The sequence below is a fragment of the Lithobates pipiens genome, unplaced genomic scaffold, assembly GCF_037356315.1.
Source record: "Lithobates pipiens isolate NorthernLeopardFrog02 unplaced genomic scaffold, aLitPip1_a1.2 Scaffold_6, whole genome shotgun sequence".
In the NCBI taxonomy this organism is placed as follows: Eukaryota; Metazoa; Chordata; class Amphibia; order Anura; family Ranidae; genus Lithobates; species Lithobates pipiens.
In genome coordinates this window covers 9150979-9169343 of record NW_027507881.1, presented here as the reverse complement: position 1 = coordinate 9169343, position 18365 = coordinate 9150979, and the positions used below count along the sequence as shown (strand labels likewise).

The 18365-nt window shown below is 41.6% G+C and overlaps 1 protein-coding gene across 2 annotated transcripts in view; it reads right to left on the bottom strand.

Moving 5' to 3' along the window:
* LOC143958220 (immunoglobulin superfamily DCC subclass member 3-like) overlaps positions 1-11094 on the bottom strand; it is a 319528-nt gene extending 308434 nt beyond the window's left edge. For both annotated transcript variants that reach the window (XR_013270102.1, XM_077467717.1), the window contains exon 1: positions 10789-11094. Coding sequence is in view for 1 of the 2 variants with exons in the window: in XM_077467717.1 (XP_077323843.1) it covers positions 10789-10861 (73 nt within the window). In the remaining variant the exon portion in view is untranslated. The remainder of the gene's footprint in view (positions 1-10788) is intronic.
* Between the last annotated feature and the right edge of the window lie 7271 nt (positions 11095-18365).

Genomic DNA, 18365 nt, shown 5'->3' with positions numbered 1-18365 from the left:
AATGAATGGTGTCCTCTGCAATCCCCAATGAATGGTGTCCTCTGAAATCCCCAATGAATGGTGTCCTCTGCAAACCCCAAAGAATTGTGTCCTCTGCAAACCACAATGATTGGTGTCCTCTGCAAACTCTGATGAAGGGTGTCCTCTGAAAAACCCAATGACCGGTGTCCTCTACAATCCCCAATTAATGGTGTCCCCTGCAATCCCCAATTAATGGTGTCCCCTGCAATCCCCAATGAATGGTGTCCTCTGGAAATCCCAATGAATGGTGTCCTCTGGAAATCCCAATAAATGGTGTCCTCTGGAAATCCCAATAAATGGTGTCCTCTGGAGATACCAATGAATGGTGTCCTCTGCAATCCCCAATAAATAGTGTCCTCTGCAATCCCCAATGAATGGTGTCCTCTGCAAACTCCAATGAATGGTGTCCTCTGCAAACCCCCAATGAATGGTGTGCTCTGCAAACCCAAATGAAACGTTCTCCCTGCAAACCCCAAAGAATGGTGTCCTCTGCAAACCCAATGAACAGTGTCCTTTGCAAACCAAAATTAACTGTGTCCTCATCAAACCACATGGAATGGTGTTCACTGCAAACCCCAATCGCAAACCCCAGTGGATACATTGTATAGTAGAGTGCATCACACAGCTAACCGCAGTGCACCACAATGCACAAATGGTTGCATTGTGATGCACTGCATCGATCCATTGTGGTTCATTGGCAGAACATCAATGCAACTAACATCAAAATGCAACATACTGCACCACATAGTATGACAATGCTGTTATTCCAGGCTTAGAAGGTTGTCAGAAAAGTGGTGCCAAACTTTTTCCACTTTCAATATGTTTCGGCGCGGCACCTCCAAAATTTCCCATCACTTTCCATACCAAGTGATCACCAGGACCAATAGAGGGGGTGGTGCAGTTTTAACCCTTCTCCATTTTATCCAAAACTGAAATATAAAAGGTGGCGTTGGCTTCACATATCCTTTTGCCATTTCCAGTCTGGACATTAAAACTGACCTAACTCTGCAGATTAGGTCTTCTTACTCAATCACATCAAAGCATACACAAGCAGACACAATAGTAAGGACAACCGTACAGAGACAAGCCTACCATATAAAAGGAGAAGCCACACATACAATAAATACGGAGGATTTGGCGGTGCTTTTGTTGTGGGAACAATAGTTCTGGGACAAGTCGAGGAAAATCATGTGTTAAAATAAAGATGTCATGGATCAATGTTAGACGCCTTTGAGAAGATTTGTATTCAGGTTGCATTAAAGACTTGGAGTGTGGGAGAACCTCCGATGGAATGTGGAAAGGATATCATTGGAACCTTTCATATCAGTTGTCATATCTACACAGACAGGATCTAAACTTTTCATATCAGATATCATCTCTACAAGGATAGGACCTCAACCTTTCATATCAGCTATCATCTCTACAAGGATATGACCTCACCTTTCATATCAGCTGTCATCTATACAAGGATATGACCTCAACTTTACATACCAGCTATCATCTCTACAAGGATATGACCTCAACTTTTCATATCAGCTATCATCTCTACAAGGATAGGACCTCAACATTGTATATCAGCTATCATCTCTACAAGGATATGACTTCAACCTTTCATATCAGCTATCATCTCTACAAGAATATGACCTCAACTTTTCATATCAGCTATCATCTCTACAAGGATAGGACCTCAACATTTCATATCAGCTATCATCTCTACAAGGATATGACCTCAACTTTACATACCAGCTATCATCTCTACAAGAATAGGACCTCAACTTTTCATATCAGCTGTCATCTCTACAAGAATATGACCTCAACTTTTCATATCAGCTATCATCTCTACAAGGATACGACCTCAACTTTACATACCAGCTATCATCTATACAAGGATATGACTTCAACCTTTCATATCAGCTATCATCTCTACAAGGATATGACTTCAACCTTTCGTATCAGCTGTCATATATACAAGGATGTGACCTTAACCTTTCATATCAGCTATCATCTATAAAAGGATATGACCTCAACCTTTCATATCAGCTATCATCTCTACAAGGATATGAGCTCAACCTTTCATATCAGCTGTCATTTATACAAGGATATGAGCTCAACCTTTCATATCAGCTATCATATCTACAAAAATATGACCTCAACCTTTCATATCAGCTGTCATCTCTACAAGGATATGAGCTCAACCTTTCATATCAGCTGTCATTTCTACAAAGATATGAGCTCAACCTTTCATATCAGCTGTCATTTCTACAAAGATATGAGCTCAACCTTTCATATCAGCTATCATCTCTACAAGAATATGACCTCAACCTTTCATATAAGCTGTCATCTATACAAGGATATGAGTTCAACCTTTCATATCAGCTATCATATCTACGAAAATATGACCTCACCCTTTCATATCAGCTGTCATCTCTACAAGGATATGAGCTCAACCTTTCATATCAGCTGTTATCTATACAAGGATATGACCTCAACCTTTCATATCAGCTGTCATCTATACAAGGATATGACCTCAACCTTTCATATCAGCTGTCATCTATACAAGGATATGAGCTCAACATTTCATATCAGCTATCATCTCTGTAGGGATATGAGCTCAACATTTCATATCAGCTATCATCTCTGTAGGGATATGAGCTCAAGCGTAAGGGACGACCAGTTTGCCTGACATTCTGTGAACCATTAAAAAGAAATGCAAATTAATTAATACACGGCCCGACAAGAATTCTCTTGCCTCTGTGGCTGTGTGTGGTGAAGAGTCCAAGGATGAGCTCGGGTGTGTTATTTGTACCCTTTCAGTCTCACCTGATCCCCTCCGTTTCAAAGGCCTCATGTACACGGCTTCTGGTAAACGGACGTTTAGGAGCAGTTGGGCGTTTCTTTCAGCTGCCCCTGAACTCTCCTCTATGTTATCCTATCAGTACCTGTACACAGGGTCCTTTATAGTAGTTTCTAGGCAGTTGAGTTTAGAAGCATTTTTTGGAAAAGCAAAAAAAAATGCGTTCAGGATGGATGTTCAGAGGCATTTGAAACGCTAAACGCGTTAACTTGCGTTTAGTTTACAGGTGTTTTTAATTTTTGGCTATTTCGAAAAAAAAAAAAATGCTTCTAAACACAAACGCAGCTAAACGCATCTAATCGCAGCATGTAAACACGGCAAAACGGACGTTTTAAAATGTCGTTTACTATCTGTCAAGTTGAATCATTCAGGGGAGGTTGTAAAACGTCCCGTGTACATTACAGGGGGTTGTAAACCCTCATGATTTTTCACCTTAATGCATTTACCCTTAAAAATCTCCATAGGCGTGTCAAGTATCCACCCAGGGCTCAGGTAAGTAAAATGGGGGGGGGGGGGGGGGGGGCTGGTCACTGCCGGGCGTTTTTTCATCTTAATGTATAGGATCCGTTGAGGTGAAAAAAACATGAGGGTTTACAACCCCTTTAAGTTACAGAGGAGGTCTAGGGCTAGAATTATTGCTCTCGATCTACCGATCGCGGCGATACTTCATGTGTGTGGTTAGAATACCATTTTCATATGCAGGCGCTACTCACATATGCGTTCGCTTCTGCATGCGAGCTCGGCGGGACGGGGCGCGTTTAGAAAAAAAATGTTTTTCTTATTTATTTTACCTTTTATTTTTAATTTTTACACTGTTCTTTTAAAATAAAATGGTGTCAAACACCGCCGCTCACATGTAAACACAGAGATGCCGGTAATCGGCTCTCCTTACCTCACACTGACAGAGTGTGAGGAGAGGAGAGCCGATCAGCGGCATCTCCTCACAGGGGGACAGCTAGGGAAGTAATCAGGGCACTGATCAGTGCCCTGATTACAATATAGAAAAAAAAGTGCCAAAACACAGTGTCCACCAATGCCAGGATACAGTGCCCAATAATGCCAGTGATCAGTGCCCACCAGTGGCAGCAATCAGTGGCCACACTGCCCACAAGTGCCACAAATCAGTGCCCATTAGCCATGTCAGTCAGTGATGGCAATCAGTGCCGCCTATCAGTGCTGCCCATCAATGCCCATCACTGCTGTCCATCAATGCTCATCAGTGCCGCCCATCAGTGCCACCCATCAATGCCCATCAGTGCACATCTGTACCGCCTATCAATGCCACCTATTAGGGCCCATCAGTGCCCATCAGTGCCACATATCAGTGCTACCTATAAATGTGGCATATTAGTGCCTCCTCATCAGTGCCCATAAGCATTATCATTAATGCCCACCAGTTCAGCCTTTAAGTGCCCATTGGTGCCGCCTCATCAGCGCACATCAGTGAAGGTGAAAAATGAGTTAGTTACAAAATTTACTGACAAAAAAAAAGTAAAAAAAAGTTTTTTTTCCTAAATTTTTTCTTTTTTTTTTCTTTTGTAATTTAATAAAAAAAAAACATTGATTAAATACCATGAAAATAAAGCTCTATTTGTGTGAAGAAAATGATAAAAAATTTAGTTGGGTTACAGTGTAGCACGACCGCGCAATTGTCATTCAAAGAGCGACAGTGCTGAAAGCAGAAAAATGGCGCCTGGGCAGGAAGGGGGTGTTCGTGCCCAGTAGGCAAGTGGGGAGAATTGTACAAAAAAATAAAAGATTGGTTAAACCCACAAGTGATTTTTTTACCACTACTATTTATATTGGTTTTTGGAATTTACAAATGCAGCAATTTAGAAATCAGATGAAAAGATTAACGCTGGAAAACACATTTTTTTTATAGCCAAATAGTGCATTCTATATACATCTCTATGGATCAGACCAAAATGAGGGACAAATGAGGAGGAACGAGGGAGCTATGATAATGTGCTAGTATGCATACTAGCACATTATGAGAGAGTTACCTTAGACCGAACCCCTCCAGCGCCACGCTGTCACCGCTGAGAGGGCTGACATCTTCCCCCCGGTCTTCCTTTCGAGGCTACATGAGTGGCTGAGGGTGCGATGGCGTCGCTATCGTACATGCGCGCAGGAGCCGCCATTTACGGCACGAGCACTAAAGGTCCGGCACTGTACGCCGGACCGTCATAGCGCATGTGCCGGTACTGGATGCGCTGTGAATATCTCCTAAACTGTGCAAGTATAGGAGATATTTGCAGTACCTACAGGTTAGCTTTACTATAGGTTCGCCTGCAGGTATAAGTGGAAGAACTGAGTTTACTATCACTTTAATCAGTGTGTGTTTAGTATCACTTTAAGCTCAGTTTGCGTTTTCCCCTCTCCGGTCACATCCTCAGCCCAGCAGCGGTCCTGATGTTGGAATATTTGCTTTCTTTGTCTCGCACACTGAGAAGATCATTGGTCCTCAGACTACGGCACAGTTCTTCTGCTTGTTGGTAAACAGCACCTACTACCTTCCATATCATTTATAGAATTTTTCTATCTCTATAAAGCCCCATCCTCATCCATTTGTAGGGGCCTGGGCACCATGATTCCTTATGGACATTTACATTTTAGGATCTTCTATCTCTATGAGTAGGTGTATATATATATATATATATATATATAATTATTATTATACAAGATTTATATAGCGCCAACAGTTTACGTATATATATTATACAGACAAAGAAAAGTCCCCGGGACTTGTGCTGCAGATGTGCTGGGTTCATATATATATATATATATATATATATATATATATATATATATATATATATATATATATATATACACACCTACTCATAGATATAGAGGATCATAAAATGTAAATGTGTATATATATATATGTAAACTGTTGGTGCTATATAAATCTTGTATTATTATTAATATATATATATATATATATATATATATATATATATATATATATATATATATATATATATATATAAATAAACCCAGCACACCTGCAGCACAAGTCCTGGTGACTTTTCTTTGTCTGTATAATGAAGGTATTTATCAACAAAATGCTCACCAAGTGTATTTTGCAAAAATAAAAAAGGACAATGTTATTTTCCCAATAACAACAAGTTTGTATAAACAGTATGAGGCTTATTTAAAAAAACAAAAATATATAAATAAATAAATCTTAGTATAAATGGAAGTGATGAGAATCAAAAGAGCAACAAATCAGATTTTAGTTTTTTAGTTTTTTAAGTAAGGTATGCATTCTGATTGGCTGCTATAAGCAACCGCGCTTCGTTCATTAAAAATAAATAAATACATCTTAGTATAAATGGAAGTGATGAGAATCAAAAGAGCAACCAATCTGATTGGCTGCTAAAAGCAACTGCGCTTCGCATTTTTGTAGCAAGGCTGACGCGTCTCCTAAAGTCCCCATTAATGGAGTCGCCCCCCCCCCCCCCAAACCCCCATCCCCGCTGAATTTTAAGCATTTTTAGTAACCCTTCACTCATCCACCATAAATTCTGGGTGTCATCAGCCACCCACCCATCACATCAGGAATCCAATACAGGGCTCATCTGAGCAGGTGTGTTAGAATTGGCTAGAAAAAAGCTTTTGTGCCCCTGTAATGTGGAAAGTGTCCACTGGGGGCAGCACACAGGGTGGATCTGACATTTCTCTCTACAGTCAACCTAGCTATTAACCCTGTGCCTACCAAACTGTCCAGGGGCACTTACATCTCAAAGAGAGAGGAGATCCCTGCAGGAAGGGGGGGGGGGGTACCAACTCTCAGCCTGTGAAATCATACCAAACTCCTCCAATCTGGTAATCCTCCTGCACACCAGCAGCTCTCATTAGGCAGAGGTTGCCCATCCACACATACTGGTTTGCTTTAAGATGCTTCAGTGATTATTCTGCACGTGTGCTAAGATGAAAGCTGATCTTGTTAAACAACATCCTATTTTCCAAAGCAATGAGTAGCCCTATGCACAGTATCCTCTTTCCAAAATATGTGAAGCCCTATGCACAGAATCTTCCCCCCCCCCCCCCCCAAAAAAAAAACAACTGATGATTAACCCCTATACAATCAATGCTCTTTCCAAAAAAAAAAGATCTATACACAACATCCTCTTTAAAAAAAAAAAAAAAAAATGAGTAGCCCTATACACAGCATCCTCTTCCAAAAAAATGAGTAGCCCCATACACAGCATCCTCTTTCCAAAAACAAATGAGTAGACCTATACATAGAATTCCCTTTTCAAAAAATAAATAAATAAATTGTCCTACACACAACATGCTCTATTGTGTATAGGGCTACTCATTTTTTTTTTTTTTTTTTTTTTTTTTTTAAAGAGAACGTTGTGTGTAGAACAATTTTTTTTTTTTTGTGTTGCTAAAAAAATAAGTAGCTTCACACACAGCATCCTTTTTCCAAAAACAATTGAGTATCCCTATGCACAGCATCCTCTTTCGAAAAGAAAAAAGGTAGCCCTATAATCATCATCCTCTTTCCCAAAATTAAGTCACCCTATACACATATCCTAATAAATTATTATTATTATTATTATTATTATTAATAATAATAATAATAAAAAATTTTTTAAAAAAAATGTGTAGCCTTACACACAGAATCCTTTTTCTAAAAAACAATTGAGCAGCCCTATACACAGCATCCTATTTCTAAAAAAAAAAAATAAGTAGCCCTATAATCAGTATCCTCTTTCCAAAAAGCATGTAGCCCTATACACATTATCCTCTTGCTAAAAAAAAAAAAAAAAAAAAAAAGAAGAGTATCCTTCCTTACACACAGGATCCTTTTTTTCCAAAAAACTGTTGAGTAGCCCTATACACAGCATCCTCTTGCTAAAAAATAACTAGCCCTATAATCAGCATCTTCTCTCCTAGAATGAAGTAGCCCTATACACATTATCCTCTTTCTAGAAAATAAACATTTTTTTTTAAAAAAAGTAGCCTTACACACAGTATCATTTTTCTAAAAAAATAAGTAGCCTTATAATCGGCATCCTCTTTACAAAAAGTAAGTAGCCCTATACAGTATCCTCTTGCTAAAAAAAAAAAAAAGTATCCTTACACACAGCATCCTTTTTCCAAAAACAATTGAGTAGCCCTATACACTGCATCATTTTCCAAAAATGAGAAGCCCCATGCACATCATCCTCTTTCTTTAAAAAAAAGAAATAAGTAAAACAAATTTAAAAAAGTAGCCGTACACACAGCATCATTTTTCCAAATAATAAGTAGCCCTATACACAGCATCCTCTTCCCAAATAATAAGTAGCCCTATACACAACATCCTCTTCCCAAATAATAAGTAGCCCTATACACAGCATCCTCTTCCCAAATAATAAGTAGCCCTATACACAGCATCCTCTTCCCAAATAATAAGTAGCCCTATACACAGCATCCTCTTCCCAAATAATAAGTAGCCCTATACACAGCATTCTCTATCCAAATAATAAGTAGCCCTATACACAGCATTCTCTATCCAAATAATAAGTAGCCCTATACACAGCATTCTCTATCCAAATAATAAGTAGCCCTATACACAGCATCCTCTTCCCAAATAATAAATAGCCCTATACACAGCATCCTCTTCCCAAATAATAAGTAGCCCTATACACAGCATCCTCTTCCCAAATAATAAGTAGCCCTATACACAGCATTCTCTATCCAAATAATAAGTAGCCCTATACACAGCATTCTCTATCCAAATAATAAGTAGCCCTATACACAGCATTATCTATCCAAATAATAAGTAGCCCTATACACAGCATTCTCTATCCAAATAATAAGTAGCCCTATACACAGCATCCTCTTCCCAAATAATAAGTAGCCCTATACACAGCATCCTCTTCCTAAATAATAAGTAGCCCTATACACAGCATTCTCTATCCAAATAATAAGTAGCCCTATACACAGCATTATCTATCCAAATAATAAGTAGCCCTATACACAGCATTCTCTATCCAAATAATAAGTAGCCCTATACACAGCATCCTCTTCCCAAATAATAAGTAGCCCTATACACAGCATCCTCTTCCTAAATAATAAGTAGCCCTATACACAGCATTCTCTATCCAAATAATAAGTAGCCCTATACACAGCATTCTCTATCCAAATAAATTAGTAACCCTATACACAGACTTCTCTGTGTTTAGCTTTATAATCAGCATCCTTTTTCCAAAATAAATGAGTAGCCCCAAACACAGCATCCTGTTTACAAAAAATAGTAACCCTATACATAGCCCCCTCTATGAAAAAAATGAGTAGCCCTAAATAGAGCATTTCCCTTCCAAAAATGAGTAGCCCTATACAATCTTATACAATCCCCCACCACAAAAAAATGAGTAGTCCTATACACAGCATTCTTTTTTTCCCAATTAAATGACTAGCCCTATAGAATAGAATAGAATTCTCTTTCCAAAATCGATTATAGCCATAGACATAAAATGATCCTTCCAATAATAATGAGTAGCCCTAAAGCATTCTCTTTTAAGAAAAAATGTAAAAAATGAATTTATAGCCATCTGTCAATATATAGATAGATAGACATCTCTCTCTCTCTCTCTCTCTCTCTATATATATATATATATATATATATATAGAGAGAGAGAGAGAGAGAGAGAGAGAGAGAGAGAGATCTATCTATCTATCTATCTATCTATCTATCTATCTATCTATCTATCTATATATATATATATATATATATATATATATGTAGATAGATGGATAGATAAATGGATAGCTCTCTTATAATAAGAGGGCATTAACTATTTCTATGCATTGGTAATAATATTCATGGTGCCATTTAAGTGGGGGGGGGGGGGGGGCATGCCAAAATAAGGAGTGAATGAATAAAATCTGTAGAAATCCTAATGGGTTGGATTGTAATAGTGAACTCTCACACAAAGGGAACCTTGCATATCTTTTGGCAGGATGGATTTAAAATGCAGCTTGCAGAGCAGCCCATAGAGATGAGCAGGCAGTGTACAGCATGGGCACATCCACATGTCATCATCACCCATGCACGCTGCACCCATTATTTATTTGTACAAAGAAGCAGCACATTCATTTACCAGCAGACAGATCAATGGGAATATATACCCCAGGAGGCTCATTATCTTAAACAAATCCTAAAAAAACAAAAAAAAAAAACACCTTAGCTTGCTGTGTTTGCACTGACACTGGTTTAATTGGGGGGAGGGGGGGCTTCATATTTGGATTTTTATTTATTTTTTAGGATGGTGGGGGTGCAGAGGGAGCAATGCATGCATCCCGCTGTGTATTCCCTTTTTCTCTGGTTATTTATTGCTCTTTGGCAGAATTCCCTGCTGCTGGGAGACTTGTTGACACAGCCATGTGCTCTCCTACTAGACAGCTTTACACACCAGGATGGGAGACAATGCTCTGCCCCATCCACTGGCACTACAAAGAGATGTTATGATGAGGCTGCCATGGCAACGGGACACTAAGGACCTCCAAGTCATTTTAAGGGAGGGGTGTGTGTGGGGTGTGGGGGGGGGGGGGCTGTTACTGCAAGATGCTGCAGAGCAATGTGGCATTGATGGGTCCACACTCTGGAAAGCTAAAGGCAGACAGTGGGTGTGTGTGACATGCAACTGTGCAGACAATGCTGCTGGGAGACACCAGACAGCACCCCCCCCCCCAACCCCGCCACCCCCCCAATTCAAAGTTTGCAATCTGCATCATATTAGGCTCACATCTCACAATCTAGATTGCTAAATAACAAAAGGAGAAGGGGCTGAGGCTGACATGCCTGGTCCATTGTAGTGAGCTGATTGCAAGCTCATGGGCTCAGGGTTTTTTTTTTTTTTTTTCCATGCATGACACCGATGACATACAACAAGTTTCTGAGTTTTACTCACCCAGGATGGAGGTGATCAGCCCCAGTGACAGCCCGACAGACCAGCAGCAGCAGCTTCTTCCACCACCAGCCATACTGACACTTTGTAACAATCCACACCCCCCCCAAAAAAAAAAGAAAGAAAGAAAGAAAGAAGGAAAGAAATTCAGCAAAATGTTACAATGTTGCAGCTGCACAAAGAGATCCAGCGGGGAGGAGGGGTGGGGAGCTGCGGGGAGATGCGGGGAACACGGCTACAGCACTCCGCACATGGATGGAGGAAGATCGGCAGCATCCCGTGTGCAGCCCATCCGCATGTGTGCGACTGTGTGTGCGGACAGGCAGCAGGTCCCCCTCTCCTCCTCCTCCTCCTCCTCCCAGCTCAGTCCTCTGGAGGCCCTTTCTGGGGAACAAAAGAGGCAGCCTCTGCTCTCCCTGCCTGGACACTTTGTCAGCCTGCGATCAAATAGGGAGATCTGTCGCAGATTTGTGGGGGGGGGGGGGGGGGGTTACCTATGGCTGATCATTGTGGGCATAGCAATAAGAGGTGGAGGGGGGGGGGCACTCAGTGACATGGACTCCATTCATAATGAAGGGTCTGAAAACTTTGATGTGACAGGAGCTGCTGGGAATTCTCCCCAATAAAGGGACATGGGGTGGGATTCATGGGGGTGGGGGGTCTACAATTTATTGCAGATAATTATACAGCACCTACAATTTATGCAGTGCTTCACATTCACATCAGTCCCTATGTTCACAGCAGCATTAAACCCCCTGGATGCAATTTCGGAAAAGCATAAAATCGCACGACAAGTGAAATAACATGACTTTCTATGGTGGGCGTTCACTATATTTATTTATTTTAGGTACTTATATAGCGCCGTCAATTTACATATATATTGACATCAGTCCCTATCCTCAAGGAGCTTCCACTCCAAGGTCCCTAACTCACATTTATACATACTAGGGACAACTTAGGAGCCAATTAACCTCCCAGAGGAAACCCATACAAGCACAGGGAAAACATGCAAAGTCCAGGCAGGTAGTGTCGTGGTTGGGATTCGAACCAGGTAGTGTCGTGTTTGGGATTCGAACCAGGTAGTGTCGTGGTTGGGAGTCGAACCAGGTAGTGTCGTGGTTGGGATTCAAACCAGGTAGTGTCGTGGTTGGGATTCGAACCAGGTAGTGTTGTGGTTGGGATTCGAACCAGGTAGTGTCGTGGTTGGGATTCGAACCAGGTAGTGTCGTGGTTGGGATACGAACCAGGTAGTGTCGTGGTTGGGATTCGAACCAGGTAGTGTCGTGGTTGGGATTCGAACCAGGTAGTGTCGTGGTTGGGATTCGAACCAGGTAGTGTCGTGGTTGGGATTTGAACCAGGTAGTGTTGTGGTTGGGTTTCGAACCAGGTAGTGTCGTGGTTGGGATTCGAACCAGGTAGTGTCGTGGTGGGGATTTGAACCAGGTAATGTCGTGGTTGGGATTCGAACCTTCGTACTGCTAGGCAAAAATGCTATCCACTACACCACTGTGTCACCCAGACATTGTCAAAAATATTATCTTATCCCTCTTGTGTTTTGTTGTATTGCAACTGTATTGTCTCCCTTTTTATATTGAAAAAGCGCTGGGCAAACTGTTGACGCCATGTAATAATAATACTTACTGTAACCTTAGATTGTGAACATAATTTGTTTCGAAAACATGCTTGTAATCCAAATCACTTGTATATCAAAGCGAATTTCCTCATAAGAAATTATGGAAACTCAGATGATTTGTTCCACATCCATTTAGGCTCCATGCACACTGAAGCTCATAAACGGACATTATTTTTTTTATGAGTTTGGGCATTTTTTTTTTTTTTATGGCCCATAAACCCCCCTCTATGTTATCCTATGTGTCCATGCACAAATGGACGGTTTTGAACTTTTATCAGCAATGGAATTTATGGGCTGTTTTCTAAACGCCATAAAATCGCATTTAGGAGTCGTTTTTCTGACCACAAAAAACACCAAACGTTCATCAACGCTGATAAACGTCGATAAACACTCAAAAACATGGCTCACCAGCGTTTTTTAATGTTTTTGATCCATTAAAAAAAAAAAACATTTAAAAACGCTAAAAACGCTAATGCGGAATAAAGCAAAAATTTTATTTATTTTTTCAATGGATCAAATACGCTCAAAAAATATGGCTCACCGGCGTTTTTTAATGTTTTTGATCCATTGAAAAAAAAAAACATTCAAAAAACGCTAAAAAGGATAATGCAGAATAACACTTAAAAAATTATTTTTATTTTTCACTGGATCAAAAACGCTCAAAAGCGTGGCTCACCAGCGTTTTTTAAACTTTTTGATCCATTGAATAAAAAAATGTAAAAACCGCTAAAAAGGCTAATGCGGAATAACACTAAAAAAAATATTTTTTTTTTCAATGGATCAAAAATGCTCAAAAATGTGGCTCACCGCCATTTTTTAACGTTTTAGATCCATTGAAAAAAATAAATAAAAAAAATGCTAAAAACGCTAACACGTAATAAAACTAATTATTATTTTTTCTATATAGTCAAAAGTACTGGGACACCTGCCTTTACACGCTCACAAACTTTAATGGCATCCCAATCTTAGTCCGTAGGGTTCAATATTGAGTTGGCCCGCCCTTTGCAGCTATAACAGCTTCAACTCTTCTGGGAAGGTTGTCCACAAGGTTTAGGAGTGTGTCTATGGGCTTGACATCATCTGAACCAAATAAGTTTATCTTTGTCTCATCAGACCACAGGACATGGTTCCAGTAATCCATGTTCTTAGTCTGCTTGTCTTCAGCAAACTGTTTGTGGGCTTTCTTGTGCATCATCTTTAGAAGAGGCTTCCTTCTGGGACGACAGCCATGCAGACCAATTTCATGCATTGTGTGGCGTATGGTCTGAGCACTGACAGGCTGACCCCCCCACCCCTTCAACCTCTGCAGCAATGCTGGCAGCACTCATACGTCTATTTCCCAAAGACAACCTCTGGATATGACGCTGAGCACGTGGCCTCAACTTCTTTGGTGGACCATGGCGAGGCCTGTTCTGAGTGGAACCTGTCCTGTTATACCGCTGTATGATCTTGGCCACCGTGCTGCAGCTCAGTTTCAGGGTCTTGGCAAAAACTTCTTCTAGCCTAGGCCATCTTTATGTAGAGCAAAAATATTTTTTCCCAGATCCTCAGAGAGTTCTTTGCCATGAGGTGCCATGCTGAACTTCCAGTGACCAGTATGAGAGAGTGAGAGTGATAACACCAAATTTAACACACCTGCTCCCCATTCACACCTGAGACCTTTTAATACTAACGAGTCACATGACTTGTAACCCCCCCCCCCCCCCACCGCTGCACCGATCATATCTGAGGCTGCCCAAGTATCGGGTCAAGCATCGGAGCATTTGCACAAGTACTCATGCAAATGCTCGGTATTGGCACTGATACCGATACTAGTATCGGTATCGGTGCAACCCTAGTGACAATGCTTCTCAGTATGGTTGTCACCCTAGGACAGGGAGTAAGTTATTGGCAGGATCGCTTGCCGACAGGGTGGATTAAAATCAATGATTTAAAAAAAAAAAAAGTAAATAGGATTTTTTTTGATTAAATCAGATTTTTTTGATTTTTATCAGTTTTTTTTTTTTAAATAAAATGCTTTTAGAGTAAAAATCTATCTAAAGATAGTTTTCTGTTTAAGATACATTAACAATTTAGTTTATTCAGCATGAAATGGAGCTTAGTTAAGTAGCATGAGGCTGTATATTCTGTAATATTTACATTTTTGGGTAAACTCATTCAACGAATCCAAGCTCTGGAAGCTGAGATAACATGCATTCACACAATGTCACAGTAACCATGAGATAAAACAAAGTTCAGGAATATCCCTTTATCCCATTGTTTTTAAAATCTATGTACACTACAAACCGTATGATTGAATCGGTTCTGATATCGCTGTTTTACTAACCCGACAGCTTATTATTCTAAACAGGAAACCTTCATTTTGTTTGCAAATATTAAAGATGCTAACTACCAGCAAGAATAAGTCCTTACATTTAAAGAGCACCTGTCATTTCAGATCCATCATGGCAGCACCTGTTAGCGGACAACCACTCACCCGCTGCCGCCACGTCCCTCACCTTGTTGTGACACTGCCGCATCACCAGCCGTCCCCTTAAAGTGAATGGGACTGTCGGTGAGTCAACAGCGACTCAGAGGGGGAGCCACCAGCGGGTCAGAGGAGGAGCCACCAGCGGGTCAGAGGAGGAGCCACCAGCGGGTCAGAGGAGGAGCCGGGACAGAGATGACCGTTGCTTTAAAAATGATGATTTAAGGGCCAGTTCACATCATATGCAGTCCAGTGCGTTTTTTTTTTCTGTATCAAAATGCATGGAAAGTAGGTTATATGGTTTTCAATGGCATAGTTCACACCAGTGCTTGCAGTTCCAGAAAAAAAAAAATAGAACATGCTGCATTTTACCTGCACTGGACTGTACAGGAACGCTGTTAAACACATCAAAAACACACTGAAACGCACCTAAACGCACTGGAACACACATGTCCTTATTTAAGGTTAAGAAGAAAGAGGGGGGAAAATGCGTTCTGCTACTCCTGAGTACGGTGATACCACATGTGTGAGACTTTTTCGCAGCCTGGCCACATACAGAGGCCCAACATGCAGGGAGCACCTTCAGGCGTTCTAGGGGCATAAATTACACGTAGAATTTCTTGACTACCTATCACACTTTTGAAGGCCCTGGGGCACCTGGGCAATGGAAACGCCCAAAACATGACCCCATTTTGGAAAGAAGACACCGAACTTATAATCTATGAGGCATTATGAGGCTTTTGAACTGTTCATTTTTTTCCAACACATAGCATGCACAAAATTACACCCCAAAATACATTATGCTACTCCTCCTAAGTATAGCGATACCAAATGTGTTAGACTTTTACACAGAGGCCCACCAGTGAAGTAGCACCTTCAGGTGTTCTACAAACATAAATTGCACATCTCATTTTTCAACCACCTATTACACTTTTGAAGGCCCTGGAGCACCAAGACAATGGAAATGCCCACAAAATGACCCCATTTTGGAAAGCAGACACCCCAACGTATAATTTAGGAGGCATAATGAGTCTTTTGAACATGTCATTTTTTTTCCACAAGTTTTCGAAAAATGTGGAAAGAAAATGTAATTGCATTTTTTTTTACAAAGTTGTCTATTTATAGGATATTTCTAACACATAGCAAAAATTACACCCCAAAATATATTCTGCTACCCTTCCAGAGTAAAGGTGGCTCCCAGATTCCGATAAGCCCCCCCGCCCGCAGACCCCGACAACCAACGGCCAGGGTCGTCGGGAAGAGGCCCTTGTCCTAATCAACAAGGTGCTTTGGGGTGGGGGACCCGCAGAGCGCCCCTCCTTCCCCAAAGCACTCACCCCCCCATGTTGAGGGCACACGGCCTGGTACAGTTCAGGGGGGGGGCGCTCGCTCGTCCCCACCCCCTTTCCTGACCGGCAGGGCTGCGTGCTCGGATAAGGGTCTGGTATGGACTTTGGGGGGACCCCCACGCCGTTTTTCGGCGTAGGGGATACCCTTAAAACCCATACCAGGCGACGGGGCTCACGAGGTGTCAATCTCGCTAGTCCCGTCGTACCCGAAGTCGCGGTGGACTAGCACACAGATGGAAGGATTGTCCGTTGGACTGCCGAGTCAAGACTTCTTTTAAAGTATGGTCTGCCGGACTCTGGTCCGCCGGATAGTCCAATCGTGTATACGCGGCATCAGTGTCAGAATTGTCAGCCGCAATATCGCAGTTCCGCGATAAGTCGGCAATCGCCGCCATTACTAGTAAAAAAATAAAAGAAATAAAAATTCCAATATATATCCCATAGTTTGGAGACACGAGAACTTTTGCAAAAAAAACAATTAATATACATTTATGATTTTAAATATAACTAAAAAATGTTATGAATAATTAAATTTTTTGTAACCAGCAAAAGAATTCAGAACATAAAAGTAAGAGCTTCAGTAACACAAAGCAAAGAAATCCCCATCATTACCCCTTCTAACATTAGAGTCCCCACTAGAATTCCCCCTTACAGGGTCCCTATTAGAGTCCCACCTAACATCAGAGTCCCCTCTGTAGTAATATGCTCAAACCATTGTGACTGATATGCTTTGATATGTTCTGCTATTTCAGTATACAAGATAGCTTATTTCAGGGTCCCCATCAGAGTTCCCCCTACATCAGAGTCCCCTCTTACATCTAGATTTCCCATCAGAGTCTCCGCTTGCACCAGAGTCCCCGCCACTACTCCTTCTAACATTGGAGTCCCCACCAGACTTCCACCCATACATTAGAGTCCCCTCTTACAGCAGGGTCCCCATTAGTGTTCTCTTTTACATTAGAGTCTACAGTAGAGTCCCCCCCCCAAACACCAGCATCCCCATCACAACCCCCTCTAACATTAGAGTCCCCACCAGAGTTCCATCCATACATTAGGGTTCCCGTTAGAGTCTCCGCTTTTATTAGAGTTCCCATAAATACCTCTTTTAACATTAGAGTCCCCACCAGAGTTTCACCCATACATCAGGGTCCCCATCAGAGACTCCCCTTTTATCAGAGTCCCCATCACAGCCCCCTCTAACATTAGAGTCCCCGCCAGAGTTCCACCCATACATTAGGGTTCCCATCAGAGTCTCCCCTTTTATCAGAGTCCCCATCATTACCTATTTTAACATTAGCGTCCCCACCAGAGTTCCACCCATACATTAGGGTCCCCATCAGAGACTCCCCTTTTATCAGAGTCCCCATCATTACATCCTTTAATATCAGAGTCCCCACCAGAGTTCCGCCCATACATTAGGGTTCGCATCAGAGTCTCCCCTTTATAGCAGGGTCACCATCAGTGTCCTCTTTTACATTAGAGTCCCCCCCTTACACCAAAGTCCCTATAAGAGTCCCCCCTAGCATCAGAGTCCCCACTCACTTCAGTGCCCCCCATCAGAGGCCCCATTTGATCAGAGACACTCCCTTACTGGTGGGGGAGGGAAGCAGAGACCGTGCACATCAGCTGCGGGCCAGATAAAACCTTGTAGTGGGCCACATGCGGCCCGCGGGCCGGAGTTTGGTCATCCCCGCTCTAAAAGACAAGGATATTAGATGCAGCAACAATCAGCTCACAAATTGGCGTAGTGATAAATAGACGGATTGGATGGAGTGTTTGTGGGAAGCTGTCTCCGATGGCTCAGAGCCCATCCACAAATGAAAAGAGGTTATCTCAGCGAGGTTTCAGAGAGGACATAAAGGAAACACTTTAGCTGGTCGGGATAATTAACATAATGGAAGAAGTGCCATTCCGGGAGACTCCGAGGAACACTAGAGCTGAATTTCCCACTGGGGTTCACCATTGGGAAAAATAAGTCATTGGAAAGCTCATTCCCTTGGGAATGCGTCTAATGCGGCTCCTGAAGACGTAGTCGGAGGGATCAATTTATATGACGAAGAATTTACCTTTATAACCCGTAGTCACCATAAACCAGGGCCGAAATCACCAATGAGAGCGCCAATAGAAATCT